General features: G+C 33.5%; 1 protein-coding gene across 2 annotated transcripts; it reads right to left on the bottom strand.

Moving 5' to 3' along the window:
* Nucleotides 1-9,150: 9,150 nt before the first annotated feature.
* On the bottom strand, nt 9,151-13,438 carry LOC111805370 (auxin-responsive protein IAA8-like). Of its 2 annotated transcripts, XM_023690427.1 has the most exons (8): nt 13,320-13,438; nt 13,064-13,139; nt 12,025-12,473; nt 11,733-11,917; nt 11,429-11,655; nt 11,151-11,292; nt 10,053-10,114; nt 9,151-9,592 (listed from the first exon to the last, which is right to left on the bottom strand). In XM_023690427.1, the coding sequence occupies exons 2-8, from the start codon at nt 13,110-13,112 to the stop codon at nt 9,555-9,557; spliced, it is 1,152 nt and encodes a 383-aa protein (XP_023546195.1). In that variant the 5' UTR covers nt 13,113-13,139; nt 13,320-13,438; the 3' UTR covers nt 9,151-9,554. The 2 variants fall into 2 exon arrangements, with proteins under 2 accessions (XP_023546195.1, XP_023546196.1); XM_023690428.1 differs by lacking the exon at nt 13,064-13,139 and having other exon boundaries at nt 13,320-13,436.
* Nucleotides 13,439-16,742: the final 3,304 nt, after the last annotated feature.

Below are 16,742 nucleotides of genomic sequence, written 5' to 3'. Positions count from 1 at the left end.
TATAATTATTTATAAACGAATATAGTATTTTATTTAATTTTGTAGTTAATTTAGGTTTATATAAAGTATAATAATGTATGCTAAGGTAGAAAAGAGTATATGATGATGAGGGTGATAGTAGCCGTATGATTAGATGAGATTGATTGAGTTATGACGATCCTACGGTGGTGGAAAAAGGGGATAAAATCACGACAGTCTAGGCCTTTAGTCCTACGGAATTGCTGTGTGTGCCCTATACTAGACTATACTATACTCCCCCCACCTACGCAAGATTTCAAAAGGTTGAAAATTACGCCAAATATTTCACTTTTTTAAGAATTTTATTTATTTATTTTCTGACGTGTCCATTTCCCTAATTTACTTCCTCTCTCCACCCCTCTTTCAAATGTCAACTCACTCCCTCAACAAAAAAGACACTTTTAGGTAAGTTGCTTCTTTCGTAAATCTTCGAGCTATCTTGCGACACACCCGAACGCTTATGAAGAACTGTTTCATTCTATTACATTTGGTTGTCAGGTGATCATCAGAGCTTTAACTCGTTTTTTTATCCATGAGAAGAGAGCAACAAAACATTCCTTATAAGGGTGTAAAAACAAACGTCTCTCAAATGGGTGAATTGTGAGGTTCTACAGCGGTTGAAGAAGAGAACAAAACGTTCTTTATAAGTATGTGGAAACTTCTCCCTACTATACACGTTTAAAACCGTAACGCTAACATCGATACATAACGGATCAAAGTAGACAATATTTATTAACCCATGATCGTTTTTGCATAGTTTTGTTGATTGCTTTAACATATGGAATTATAATGTTCGGTAATGATTTCAAAGTAATTATTGGCAGACTCGAACCAAACGTCTCTTATTCACCGCCACAAGTTTTCCCTTTTACAATGTTTGGTCCCTTCCCTTTTTCTTCAAATGTTTTTTTATTTTATTTTCTTTTTCAAAATTATATATATTATTGATTTCTTTTTTTATATATAGAGGTTTGAAAATATATTTGTCAAAGTCAACGTATCAAAAATGAATTGGTCTTGCCTTGCCTTGTCAACCTTTTGTTCCAAGTACCGAGGTGTTTAAATCTTTTAATGCACTGGATTTTCTTTAATTTAATTTTATTTAATTGGGAGAATGGTGGGCCCCCTTTTATTAGCCAACGTGGACAATAGCATTCCATGTGGGATGCCCATGTCATTACCATCTAACTTATTTTTTATCTCCACGTGGCACCACACATGTCTACTTCTGGTCAAACTCGTTGACCAGATCCTCCAAAAATCATAATCAATCTCTTTCATTTTCCTAATAGAGAAATTAGGTTGGTGCCTTTCCGATTAAGAATCAAACTCTCATAGTACCCGTGTGTCCCAACATTCTTCTACGACATGATCATATTACATATTACTTTTTGCTTATACACGAATCTACTACATCTTATCCTATTGACTATTCTCATTCGGATGTGATCTCAGTTCATTGATGCACTCAGTGTCATCAAGCATGGTAGCTAGATTTTTCTCACTCGGTTGTGGTATCAGTTCATTCATGCACTCAATGTCACCAAGCATGATAGCTAGATTGTTCTCACTCGGATTTGTTATCAGTTCATTCATGCACTCAGTGTCATCAAGCATGGTAGCTAGATTATTCTCACTCGGATGTGGTGTCAGTTCATTCATGCACTCAGTGTCATCAAGCATGATAGCTAGATTATTCTCAATCAGATGTGATATCAGTTCATTCATGCACTCAGTGTCATCAAGCATAGCAGCTAGATTATTCTCACTCGGATGTGGTATCAGTTCATTCATGCACCCAATGTCATCAAGCATGGTAGCTAGATTTTTCTCACTCAGATGTGGTATCAGTTCATTCATACACTCAGTATCATCAAGCATGGTAGCTAGATTATTCTCACTCGAATGTGGTATCAGTTCATTCATGCACTCAGTGTCATCAAGTATCGTAGCTAGATTGTTCTCACTTAGATGTGGTCTCGGTTCATTCATATACTCAAATGTCAACGAGCATGGTAGCTAGGGCGCAAAGAGACCGGTGGGGTTTAAGAATGATAAGGAGTGATTTGAGGGTGTTTGACGAAGGAAATAGCAATGACATAGCACATGACCTTAATTTAATTCAACATCCCATATGGAAGTAAGCCCACAAGAGTTTCTTTCAACTTTTTAATTATTTAATTATTTAATTATATTTATAAAAATTGGATTAAATTTGAAATTAATAAGATTCCCATCAATTTCAAAGCACCAAATCGCTCTGGATTTGTGTAATCGCCTGTATTCAATTATAACCCATGTGGCTTTCCCTGTATTTTTTGACAACCCATCTTGGACTATTTTATATTACCATATCATATTATCGAACAAATAAATTATTAATGAAATAATTAAATAATTAAATGTGGGCTTCTTATGCTCTTTTCTTCCTATGAATTTCCAAATAATTAAAATATTGAAGATTACGTCATTAATCTTTAACCCTCCTTAAATCCCATTATATTGTAATTTAGTCGTTAAAAATTATAGAAAATATCTCTAAACTTTCGACTCCGAAAAATTTCATTTTTTTTATTAAAATTAAATTTTTTAAAAATTAATAAAATTACTTCTCGAGTTTAAATTTCGCATCAATTGTCACGTCAATTTTTATATAATAAATGGAAAAAAAATGGTATAAGGTTGGTTAGAGAGAGAGAAAGCAAATAGTGGTGGAGGAGAAGAGTTGGTTAAAAAACGACATAAAATGTGTCGTATCATTCACATGGAAGATAACATTAAAAAAACATGTCTAGAGATAGAGAGAGAAAGAGTTGGTTTGAATTTTAAATAATATTTAAATTTTAATGAAAATATATATATATATATATATATGAAAGGGCCTTCACTACTTCTGGTTGGTTGTTAAGATGCTCCCATTATTAGTCCCCATCTTTTCTTTAACTCCAAAAAAAATTAAGAAGAAAACAACAAAAAAAAAAAATAATAAATTATATAAATAAAAATTCTTTTACACTTTTACCCTTTAATTTCCACGTTCTTAATTTTTTAAAATAAAATAAATTATTTATAATTAAATGAACTATTAGAGCCCGACAAGAGACAGTGTACTAGCGAAGACACTGAACCCAAGAAGAGTAGACCGTGAGATCCTATATTAATTGGAGAGAAATAATATCGGCTAAGAGTGAGTTGGGCTGTTACTTTGAACCACCGACCGAGACTGATGTTAAAGCAGCTCTATAAATGTGTAGGTCGAGTGAGGGTATAAGAAGAATTTGGATTATTTAATAATTATTTAATAATGTTTGTACAATGAATGTGTGATAAGGGAGGGAACTGTGACTTTGCTTTGCAATGAAGACAATTGTAGCCTTCTTTGTGGCCACTCAGATTTGAAGCAAAACTTTTATTAGATTTTTATTTATTTATTTATTTTACTAAATAAATATCCTTTTTTTAATAAATATATAAATAAAATAAAATAGAGAATACAATGAATCAAGTTTATGACCCAAGTAATGACATCTTTTGCCATGCAATTTTATTTTTTTTTATTTTTTATTTTTTATTTTTTATTTCTATTTCTTATAAAATTGTTATCAATATTTTAATAAATTGTCAATTACCGTTCAGTCTGACACTATTGTCTCTTTCGACTTTTTTTTTTTTGGATTTTTCTTTAGGGTTTTAAAACGTGTCTACTACACAGAAATTTCAATACTCTGATAAGTAATGTTTCGTTTTTCTCTCTAACTGATGTGAGATTGTGAGATCTCACAATTCACCCTCTTCTGGGTGTAGCTTTTTCGTTAGCACAATACCTGATGTCTGACTCTGATATCATTTGTAACCGTCTAAAGAATCATAATCCACCCTTCTTAGGAGTCTGGCTTCCTAGTTGGCATACCGCCCGATGTCTGGCTCTGATATCATTTGTAACCGTCTAAAGAATCACAATCCACTCCCCTTAGGGGTCTAGCTTCTATGTTGGCACACCATCCAATGTCTGGCTTTGATAATATTTGTAACCGTCTAAAGAATCCCAATCCACTCTCCTTAGGGGTCTAGCTTCCTTGTTGGCACACTACTCGGTGTCTGACTCTGATATTATTTGTAACCGTCTATTGAATTACAATCCACCCTCCTTGGGAGTCTAGCTACCTCGTTGGCATACTCCCCTGACTCTGGCTATGATATCATTTGTAACCGTCTAAAGAATCACAATCTACCATCCTTGGTGGTCCAGCTTCCTCATCGACTCACCATCCAGTGTCTGACTTTGATATCATTTGTAACCGTCTAAAGAAGACAATATATGCTAGTGGTGAGCTTGAGCTATTAATTAGTGACGAAATTAATTAAAAAAAACACAATTTTTAGAGAGAGAGAGAGAGAGAAATCATATTGAAGAAGAGACATTAGACAATTTAAAAAGACATTGTGGTTTGAAATGTTTGAAAATTGGAAAACCAAACAAAAAAAAAAAAAGAGATGCTTCCATAACTTCGTACCCTTAATTAATCCTCAAACCTCTCTATTACTTTTTCAACTAATACCAAACAACGACACAACCCTTCCCCTTTTTCTCTTTTGTCTCTTCTTCCTATACAAAAACATATAACAAATTAACTCCCAGTTTTATCGAACGTCTACTTTCCTCTATCAATCCAACGAAAACCTGTCTCCAACGCTCGGGACCTTCTAAAAAACCTCGACTTGATTGAAGCAGTTTATGTTAACCCAATCATATTCTCGAAGACAACGATGTTGTAGCTTAGCTTGTCATGTTATTTACAAGCGCCAAAACATACCCATGTGGGATGGTCTCTTCTTGTGGGGGACGGATTGAAAGTTTCAAGCTTTTTCATCATATATTTCACCCATATACTCCTTCTATGTCTATGGATTAAGCGTTTGGATCGATGAGCTCTCTCGTAAACAAACAACCATCTTTTATTTCAATTATTTTGTAAAAATATAATTCGTCGCAATGAAATTGTTCGATGTGATAGTTAATGACTTTTTCTATCTGCACATGTTGTTATTTAAAAAAACATGAACGGAATAAGATTGAAATTTTGCTTCAGCTCAGTTCGACATTTAAGAACGAACTTAAACGAGTCAAAAGAGAAGTTTAGTTTCAACGGACATGGGCTAACCACTCCAACTGATTCTTTAATGAGTCCGACATAATATTAATTTTTAAATTAATTAGTAATTTGTTTAATAATTATGGTTGGTGATTAGCTTAATGATATTGTTGGTTCATGAACCATCACTCACAAATGTATGGAGGTTAGGAAGTTAGGAGTTGGAAGTTTTTCCATAATAATAATAATAATAATAATAATAATCATTTATTTTCTTTTCGGGATTTAGATAACCGAGTAAAAAAGGTGTATCTGAATGAACTGATATCACATTCGATCGTGAGCGATTATGAGGATAGACTGACTAAGAACGGTTTAAAAGAATTGAAAGTTATCACCTGTAAAATTTTAATGCGAATCTCCGACCTTTTGATATTTTAACCAATTGAGCTATATTCAAGTTGACTAGTATATATAATGATAAACTACTTAAATATTAAATTATAAAAAACTAAATCGTCGTATAATAAAAGTCAACCCACGTCGTTTTAATAAGATTTTGAACGATAGAGCCGTGTGCAAATTGTTACATATTTTTTTAATTATGTAAGCTGAAGTATTATTGATTTACGATTTACGATGAATAAATAAAAATAATAATTAATGAGAGAAAATAATTGGTGAGAGAGAAAACATGGGTCCGCCAGTCTTGTTGGATTCTGCAAATGTTGTAGTAAGAAATAGGAATCTAACGTCGTTGGCACACTGTTTGGTGTCTGTGTATCATCATTAGCTTCACGATTTTAAAACGCGTTGCTAAGAAGAGGATTTCACACCTTTATAAGGAACGCTTCGTTTCCCTCGTCAACCGATGTGGGATCTCACGAGAGGTGGCGACCATTCTCAAGAACCAAAAAGTCTTTGGAGTTTGGACACGGCTCTTAGGCTTACTACTCACCTTTGCTTGATCACAGATTCTCGACCTTGTTGTTTAGCTTCCACAACAGTTGACCTCATTAATCCCACGTCGGTTGGAGGGTTGAAGAAGGAACAAAACATTCCTTAAACACGCGTGATTTTGGATAAGTCATAAAAGTCATAATTAACCCTCAAGCACGCGTGATTTTGGATAAGGAATCTACATATCTATATATTATCCATACTTTTTCTCTTTTAATATATTAAATATATTGGGTTCTTTACATTTTTACCATTATATTACTAAAACATTGTATAATCTATTTTCTTTTTTTTAATAGAAATGCATATAAAAATATAAAAGTTTATTAATTTTAAAAAATTTCTTTTGTTAATATTATTTTAAAATAATATTTCGCGAATAATATATGTAATTATTAATTTTAATATAATTCATTTTACAAGACTGAATAGATTCACCCCAAGCCCAATGGACTTTTGTCTTATGGGCCTCCCAAATTTGAACGACCCAAATTATAATTTTTATCTTTTCTTTAAAAAATTACTTTCTTTTATACTATAGTTTTTTAATATATATATATAGTTGACTTGATTAAAACGACAGTCTGTTTCGACACTAATGTAATTATTATATTTAGTCAAAGTTCAGTTTTAAATTTTGATAACTAAAATCGTTAATTCAAAAGTCGGGATTATTATATTTTGAAAATCTAATTTATTTTGATTTTCTTAATCAAATTATAATTTCCATGGATGGGTATAATGTCCTTTTAAGTAAATTAAATTGTAGTATTGGTTTGTTGGATATAAATTAATTTAATTTGGATTTGGATTTGAGATGGTTAGGTTTGGATTAATTGAATTTAATTAAAATTTGGACAACTCAGCTGCTTGACTTGTTCGTGATTTAACGCAATGCTTTTAAGAGTTGACTAATACATGCTCTATTAACTTAATTGTTTGGTTGCAATCCTGACCCCCTTCATATAAAGTAACGTTTTCTTTTTAATTATAATAACAATTATTATTATCATTATTATTATTATTGTTATTATTATTATACAAATAACATAATTAAACTTTGTCGTTTATTTTGGTTTTATATTTTTTTAAATTAATGTCTACTTTTTTACCATTTTGTATAAGTTTTTCATATTTCTTAAAAATATTAATTAAAAAAATATATATAATAATTATCGAACAAAACCTAAATATAAAGTTTTGTAATTCATCATTTGAGGAAGAAAAAAAAATAGATATTTTACCTATTAACCTAAATTAAATAAATGAGTCAACTAACCCAGATCAATTTAATCTAACCTATGAACATCTCTAACGTGAGATCTCACATTGTATTAGAGCTAAACACAGGGCAATGTGCCAGGACGTTGGGCTCCCAAAGTGGTGGATTGTGAGATTTCACATCAGTTGGAGAGGAACAAAACATTCCTCATAAGAGTGTGAAAACATCTATCTAGCAGACGGGTTTTAAAACTGTGAGGCTGGTAACGATACATAATGTATCAAAGCGGCAATATTAGTTAACAGTGAGTTTGGGCTCTTATGTCTAATGATACTAGTTGGATCCAAAATCCAATCGGGTCTTGAGTTGCATTGTGTTGAGGGCGAACATGAGTTTCCTTTTCCTTCTCACAAACATAGACCACATAAGTTATAGTCAAAAATTCCAAACTCAAATACTAAGAATTTCTATATAACTGCTAAAAGTTCTTAATGGCTTGAAGTTGGTTGAGCTGAAAAGAGACTACAATTGTAGCAAGAACAAGCATATGATCCATACTTCTTAGGATTCTATAAATTCACTGCCAAAATGAACGCAATCAACTGTATCTAGGAAATTTAATGCAGTCAACTACACCTCTCCTAGATGTCAGTTAATTACCTTTCCCTTGTTCAAAGATTCTTCCTATCCCTCGGTCGTGATGTACGGCAGGCAGGAAGGGAACCACCAATTTGTATGAGTGTAAATATTTTCATCTCTTTTCTTTTTGTTCCTATTAAAAAGATTCCAAATGTTGGATGATAAAAGTCGCTAATTTAGAAATCATTATGGGTTTTTATAATCAAAGAATACTCTCTCCATTGGTGTGAGGCCTTTTGGGGAAGCCCAAAGCAAAGCTACGAGAGTTTATGCTCAAAATGGACAATATCATAACATTGTGGAGAGTCGTGTTCATCTAAGGGACTCTAACTGCAGTTGAGAAGCTCTATGAAAATAAATCAAGATAATGAACAATTTCATAGCAGACAAAAATATACTGTTTTCCTTACCTTACATCATCAGAGCAGGGCAATGAATGCAATATATGGTCTCATCATTGCTCCAAAAGAATCAACATAGTCCCACTGATTCAACAAGATAAGATAGAGTCAGTGGGTCGACACAATCAGAAAGTTCCATTAGCATTCATTGCAGCATTCAATAATTTTCATGAACTCTCACTTGACTGTCTGCCATAAAAGGTATTCATTAGAAAACCTTAGTTCCCATTTTCCTAAGACTATTTGCAATCCAATAATTACAGGTTACATATTTGGTACGAAGATGGTTGACCCATAAAAGCCAACCCCACAGAGCGCGCATTCACCCTGAGATTCAAGTGATGCAATGTATCTTATGCATGCATGAATGCAATTAGGAGCAGGCAGCTTCTAGGGAAATATATAATTCTTATTTCAAGAATCAATAATGCAGACAGTTATATCAAGCAGTCACATGCATACTCTAACAACTACCCGACAACCATAACCAAATAACTGACAAGACTGGCAATGCCTAAATTATTATTTTAGCAATCAGTCATTAACTGGCAGGCTTGGCATTTTCTTCAAAATTCAAGTGCTGAAAGAGACCACATTACTACAAACTTTGTTTACCTTGGAAGAATCTGGTGAAATTTCACACTACTTTTGCTACTTAATGGACTTACCCCCTTTCTGATATGAATCCATAACTTGATTGCAAACCAGTCGTTTAGTTTCGTTGCCTGAAAAAAAATGTTATAGCCTGTGAAAGCAAAGGGTAACAATGATGCTAAAGATTAAAACATAGAAATGGTAAAAACAAAAAGAACACTCAGGTTGAAGTAGGATTTGTAGGAGTCAAGTCAAATAGACTGAATGTTTACAATATTACAGAGCATTCAAAACAACACAGTTTGACAACCAATAACTTTACAAACTTTCGAGAGTGTCTTGCAGAGGGACAGGAACTTGTCCACGGATCTGCAGACTTGTTCAATAGTTTTTAAGTAGTTCAATTCACAAACTAGGACAACTGCTTAGACATCATCAAAGTAACATAAACATAATTTAGAAACAAAACATAATGTAACGAAGGGAAATGGACACAAGAACCTATCCCATCAAAGACTCACTCGTTCCTCGAACCACCTTCCAAAGCCACATATGACGTACTTTTAGTTTAGATTTATCTTGTTCTAACATTTGGATGGGTAGCATCAACTGTGGCATAGCGCTTAGCTAGTTCCTGTTCCGGCACTTCTCCACCGCCCTAGGAGCTGTAAAATTAAAATGAACACAAATGAGAACAAGTTCGAAATTCTTTTGTCACGCAAATATAAAATAGTCAAAATGAACCATCTTTATATTTAAAATTCGAAGTCAGAACCAAGGATTGCATATAGTTTTACGTTTCAACAATTTCCTACACTCGATGCATTTTGCCCTATTAATGAGTGATGAAGAATAGCACGTAACAAGAGAAGTAATAATCAACCAGTCCATAAATGATCATCAAATCCTTCTTAGACGAAGAATGTATCACTGAACATTGGCAAATCTCCATTAGCCATAACACAAGTTTTTTAGTCTTCAATGAAATTATGCAAAAGAGCATCATTGCATGTATAGAGTTTTGTATTTTAATCCTATTATGCAGATGGAGGTGTGTGTCATATAGCAAATGCTGCAGAACCTGATGTATTCAAGAACTCATAACATATGAATCAAAGTACTCACCCAGGCCAATTGCATCCGAGCTCTTCATAATCCTCAGCCTCTTACAAGAGTCGATGAACATCCTGGATAAGGGAATTTAGAATAAGAAATCAGATGTTCACTATTGTAATTTATCACAATTATATTATTATTATTGACCACGTATTTTGCTTTTATTCCAAGTAACAGATAATTTTATGAAGCTTCATCAATATCCAACTGCAAACATTTTGGTATTTGGCTAAATGGCATCTTCGGGTGGTAGGAAACTTACCTACTACTGGAAATATGGAAATGGTAAATGCTCAATCATTAGAGATAAACTATTCACAAAAACAGTCTCAGCTTAGGAGAACCTTTGAAAGAGGTAACTGTTGGCTCTCTTAATTATAGTCATGAGTTTACATAGAACAGGCAACATGTTTGCATGGCTTATACAGAGTTTGGTGGTTTTGATCAAGCTTGAAGCAAATAAAAGAGAGAAATGGTGAAGTGAAAGAAGGAAGACGAAGAATAAGAAACGAGGGAAGGGCTAAAATAAATGTTTCTGTCACTAGCAACCTTTAAATTCATAAACATCTACTCACGACTGTCTAACAGTAGCTTCCTGCTTTTTACCAGATTTCTTGAGTTTTTTTTTTTTTTAAGAAACTGACCTTTATTAAATTAAGAATGGAAGAATGTATATCGGCATAAAAAAAACAAGTCTACACAGAAATCCCAAAACTCAAAAACTCAAGAAGGATTCCAATGCAAAAAAAAATTAAACAAAGCTGATATAAAAAATAAAATAAAAAAATAAAAAAATAAAAAATAAAAAATAAAAAAAACTCGATGGACAGAAATCCATTAGGAAGCATTAAACCAAACATTTAACAACCTCCTCAATGCTCTTCCCAAGATCTCTTCACCCCTCCAAGATTCCTACTATTTGTCTCCCGCTAATTATCCACAAAACAGCACCAAAAAAGAACAAGCGATGCAAGTTGTGACTACAAGCAATATGAGTAGTATTTCAATTGCAGTATATAACCTAAATGAATATGAGTCATGATTGCACGTAAGAACACATAATAAAAATAAAAACAAAAACTACCAGATTCGAATGGTATAACTTACTCCCAGGGGACATCACCAACGAGCATCCAGTCACCATCTTTATCCTCATATGTTAGAACATATTCTGAGCCATGAAGAAGATCTTTCAGCTTGCTCTCACTCATTTTCTCCATGCCCAGAGCTCCATGAGCTCCATATTGACCTGCTCAATACTGAAACAACAGTAACTAGATCCACGCAAACTAGACAGATAACTTTAAAAGATTAGTTGTAAACTTAACAATACTATTTTCATCATGTGACAGTTTTTTTAATCGAGAAAGTTTCTAATAGCTCACCTATAGTAAAACAGCTGAACATTTTTTCAAGGGCAGAAGACAGCTTCTGGTATGCAGAGTAGTTCCTCAGATCTACCTTCCTCAGATAAGGAGCACCATCCATGCTAACTTTGACAAAGAGTGCACCAGGTATTGCCTTCCCATCAACTTCATCATTGTTCTTTGAAGTTGTAGCCAATGTGTTTTTTCTGAAAGATCTTATGGGCGGCCAACCGACAACCTGTGCCCTGAAAATGCAGCAGATAAGATACCATTTCTCTGAGTTGAGGGAAAACTTGTCGCCAACACTCCCGCTTTAACTTACTTAGAAACAGGTGCGCTGGTGTTGTTATTTGCAGCCTCGCTTTGAGATGGCCTAGTTTCACTATTTTCTAGAGACCTCTCTTGTACAGCCTTTTGTGTAGTTGCCTCTTTCAATTTCCCCATTTCACTTCCAAGGTTCTCTAGCAAAGAACCAGCTTTCAAGCCTATGTTAGCGTTATATTTTCCCTGCACCAGATTTAAATGGCTTCAGAGTCGAGACTCGAGACCAGACACTGAATACTACTGCAAGTCTGTCCAAAAATAAAAACAAAACAAAACATAGGCAATTTCACCTCTGAGAATTCGTTCATAGCATCTGAAAACCCCCTTTTGTTGCCTGAGACCACAGCCTTATGTGGTGAAGAGTAGCGACCATCACCTGATGGGTGCAAAGGAAATAGTGTTTTTTCATCAAGTTGAGAAGAACTACGAAAGCTGATATCTGGATCTCTCTCGGGGGATTCAGATCCAGGAATGCCTAGCCTCAATTCCGTAGCCTTGAGATTCAGCAAGTGATTGTTCCCATTAGGCTTTGTGGCAGTCATACAGCTTTCCTCTGAAGAAGAAACAGATAATCCCATGTAATTACGCTCTTCAAATCCCAAATTGTTTTGACTGACACTCTCCATAGAGCTCGGGGAAGCCAACAGAGTGACATTGCTGCGACTTTCCTCCCCCTCCTCAACATTAAGTAGTGGTGGAGACATCAAAATTCCAGAAAGAAAACACCCCGATCTTATACCTGCATAAAACAGAACACTATGAATTTTCCAATTTCCATCAGAGAGCCAGACTGCATACACCCTTCTGTTCTGTCTACTTTGTAATTCATCCAGCTTACTACACTATAAGGCACTAAAGCCATCCTAAGTATCTACAAGTTCATCAATTACTTTCTTCCATCCGTCCAAGAAGATTGCACCCACAAGGAAAAACAACGCGAGAAAGAGGGGAGAAAAATGGAATTTTTCATCTTCATTAACCCAAAGATACTTCTCCAGAATAACTAGAAAAGAACAGTCTACAAAGCATTGCGCTCAGTACACTGAAACGTATCAGAACTTCACAAATAACAACATTTGAGACTCAAATCAAACTGCAAAAACCTGAATTATTTGCATAACTGAAAAGAATTAGGGAGCCACTGAAAACACCCACACACACACACAACAAATTAAAATAGAACTCCAGAAAGGAAAAAGAAAAAGAAAAAGAAAAAAAAAAAANAAAATTCTTCAGATAAAAGCAAAGTGAAAAAGGTAAGAAGAAGAAGATTCAATGGAGCAAGTCAAAACAACGCCGCAAAACAATGCAAGTTCATAAACAAATTACCTCCAGCTTCTCGAATTTTCTCAGCTGGCAAACTAGAAGATTCATCCATTCATTGATTCATTCATTCAAAAACTCCCTAAGCTCAAAGAAGATACAAATAGGAATAAACAACACAAGAAAAGTAAGATGAACACAAGCAAGAATCGAAGAATGAAGAGGAAATTGGGTAAGAAAACAGAATCAGGACGAACAAAGCTCAAACAAATTAGAAATGCAGCAAGAAACAGAAACAAAGCGCAAAATGAAAGGATTATACCTGAATAAATCTGCAGATCAATGAAAAAAAAAAATGGTAGCAACAGAGAGAAGCTGAAGGGTATCGAGAGAAAGAGAGAGAGAAAACTAAACAAAAAGCCTTTCGATGTCCACTTTTAAAACACACTCACGAATTACAAAATTACAAAATCCTCACTATAAAATTATTCTCCTTTTTCTATTTCTCTTTTTTCTTTTTTAAATAAATAAATAAATATATATATATATATATATATATATTGTGCTTTTAAATTCTAATAATAATTCTAAATAATGAATGAAACCAAATCATAAATTTTTTAAATTGGATTATTTTGAATGGTTTATATCATTTATTGGATCTTTTTAATTTTTAAAATATTTAATTATTTATTTTAAAATATTAAATTAATTTCTATATTTAGACTTATTTTTTAAGAGTCTAAAAAAAAGTTATTTTTAGAAGAAAAAAAATGTCTAACCAAAATATTATATTATATTATATCTTTGCCCATTTTAATAATAATACTCTGTCTCGCCCAAGAATTTCCAGGAAACCGATTACCAACGGCTCAGATTCTCCGCGAATATTAATCGAAGCCGTCAATTTTTCCTTTTGTTGCATATATACGACGTCGTAGCGATGGCATGGATTTTCGTATCCAATCCTAATTAATGGGAGTGGAATTTTCTTAATTTTTTCCGATTTTCGAGTACTTTTTAATTTTACGTGAAATTACAGAAAACGCCCTTGTAGTAAAGGGTTATTACAGTCATTTTTATTTTATCCTTTTTAAACTTTTGATTATTAATTTTTTTTAATAAAATTAATGAAATGGAAAATGTGGGGGAAAACGGCGCCGTGTTAGGAAAAGCCAAAAGCGGCACTGTGGGCACATGGAAACGTACTGTGGAATATGCCAAACAAATGGACAATACCAATCTTGCCCACAGTGGTAAACTTGTCATTTCAATGCCAATCAATCAATCACTAACTACGACATCTTCAGATCACAGCCCTCCATTGTCGTTTCTTTCTTCCAGATAACCCCGATAATCAAGCCTCTCTTGCTTTTTTGACCGTCCGATTCCTTCACCTCCTCTTGATCCAAGCATGTTTCTTCCACTGGACGATTCTGCCCCTACCACCCCTTATATGCCCATCAAAAGTTAACAACAAAGTAATTTATGAATCTTTAACGGTATTATTAAAAAAAATTAAATTTTGAAATATAATACAAAATGTTTTAAGAATATTATTAAAACTATTTTATTTTATTTTATTTTTTAATTTGGCCTTATTATTATTATTATTTATTATATATAATAGAATAAGATCCTCTACTTTTCGTCCCCAGGGGACATAATGAGCATCTTTCCTGGTATGAAATTTGTACAATACCCGAAATGCCCCTTTCCCGATGATTCCACCAATTCCAAGTTGACATGCACCATGCATGACTTGGTAGGATGGATTCCAACCCAGATACTTTCACATGATGTGGGCCCACTTGTTCCTCCAAAGGGCATATATGGAAATTGACTTTTTTTTAATTATTATTATTATTATTACTATTTATAGAGTCTGTATGTACTCGAGTAGCTACATAAATATAATAAAAATAGGTATGATTTATCCAAATTCACCAAATTAAAAAATAAAAAAATAAACTATAACCAAAATATATCAACATCAAGTCCATCACTCGTATATATTATCTGCTTTGACCCGTTACGTATTGTCAGCGTCACGGTTTTAGAACTATTTCTAAACACCCTTATAAGGAATGTTTCGAATAACACTTGTAATACCATTTGTAACAGCTCAAACTTATCGTTAGTAGATACTATCCACTTCGGCCCAGTACATATTGTCGTCAGCCTCACAGTTTTAAAACATATCTACTAGGGACAGATTTCCACATTCTTGCAAGGAATGCACTGAGCATTTTCCGTTTCAATCGATGTGGGATCTCACAATCTACTCACTTGGAGGCCTAGTGTCATCGCTGGCACACCGTCCATTGTTGGACTCTTATATCAATTGTAACAGCCCAACCTCATCGCTAGTAGATACTGTTCACTTAGGCCCATTACATATTGTCGTCAGCCTCACAGTTTTAAAACATGTCTACTAGGGACAGATTTCCACATTCTTACAAGGAATGCACTGAGCATTTTTCTTTTCAATCGATGTGGGATCTCACAATCTACTCACTTGGAGGCCCAGCGTCATCGCTGGCACACCGTCCACTGTTGGACTCTTATATCAATTGTAACAGTCCAACCTCATCGCTAGTAGATACTGTTCACTTAGGCCCATTACATATTGTCGTCAGCCTCGCGGTTTTAAAACACGTATGCTAGGGAGAGATTTTCACACTCTTACAATAAATATTTCGTTCCCTTCTCCAATCAATGTGGAATCTCACACAACCGACTATACAAGATAACCCGAACAGTATCATACCGCTGTAGAGATATATAAAAAAAAATGTGATGGGTCGGGGACGAGTAGGGGAGGGGTATTTTAGGAATTGTAGGAAAATATAGATGAAATGATATTGGATTGGAAAGGAGGGAAGGGAGGGGGGGTGAGGTGTAAAAGGGGAGGAGGGGACAGAGAAGAAGCAAAGGAAAAGCAATATGATGCATTTGGGGGACAAGAAAGTGGCTTTTAGTTTAACTTCTCCATCTCCACCCCTCCACGTCATTTTTTTATATATTATTATTATTATTATTATTATTTAATTTAGGGAAATTATTTTGTAGAGAAGCGCGTGAGATACACGCGCTGATGGGAAAAGTGGGGAAAGTCCATGGGGGGAGGATCATTAACGGCCACTCAGAGTCTTTGGTGCACGCTTTGGTCTCTTTTAAAATGCCTAAATTTTGCAATTCACGCTCCCATCATTTTTAATCCTTTATCATTACCCCGTTGGGCCTCCCATCTATTTTCGGCCCAATTCCACCTTTTTCTTATTATTTTTATTTTTTTTTTCATAATTAAATTAATTAAATTACTCCAACTTTATACTTTATTTACAAGAAAAAAAAATGTATAAATGAAATACTCGTGAAATTTTAAATATAAAATTAAAAAATTAAAAAAATAATAATTATCTCCAAATTTTGTAACGTTAGTTTTTTAATATTTTTTTTAATGTGGCAGTAATATTTTTTTTTAATGAAGTTTTTAAAAAGTTTAAGGACATTAATGAAATTTTAAATTTTAAAATATTTATTAAAATTAAAAGAGTATTTTTAATTGTTTCGATCAAAATTATTTTTTTATTTTTTTTTTCTTAAACTTAGAAAAATATTTTTAAAAAAGTTTAAATGTATTATTGAAATTTTGGAAAAAAAAATAGAAATTTTATTTGATCCATATATGAACAAATTATAATTATTCCCAACAAAATTCCCATTCAAATTGAAATTGTAA

The sequence above is a fragment of the Cucurbita pepo genome, chromosome LG11 (assembly GCF_002806865.2).
Source record: "Cucurbita pepo subsp. pepo cultivar mu-cu-16 chromosome LG11, ASM280686v2, whole genome shotgun sequence".
NCBI lineage: Eukaryota > Viridiplantae > Streptophyta > Magnoliopsida > Cucurbitales > Cucurbitaceae > Cucurbita > Cucurbita pepo.
The sequence above is the reverse complement of the archived record's forward strand: the minus strand, read 5'-3'. Positions and strand labels throughout refer to the sequence as shown.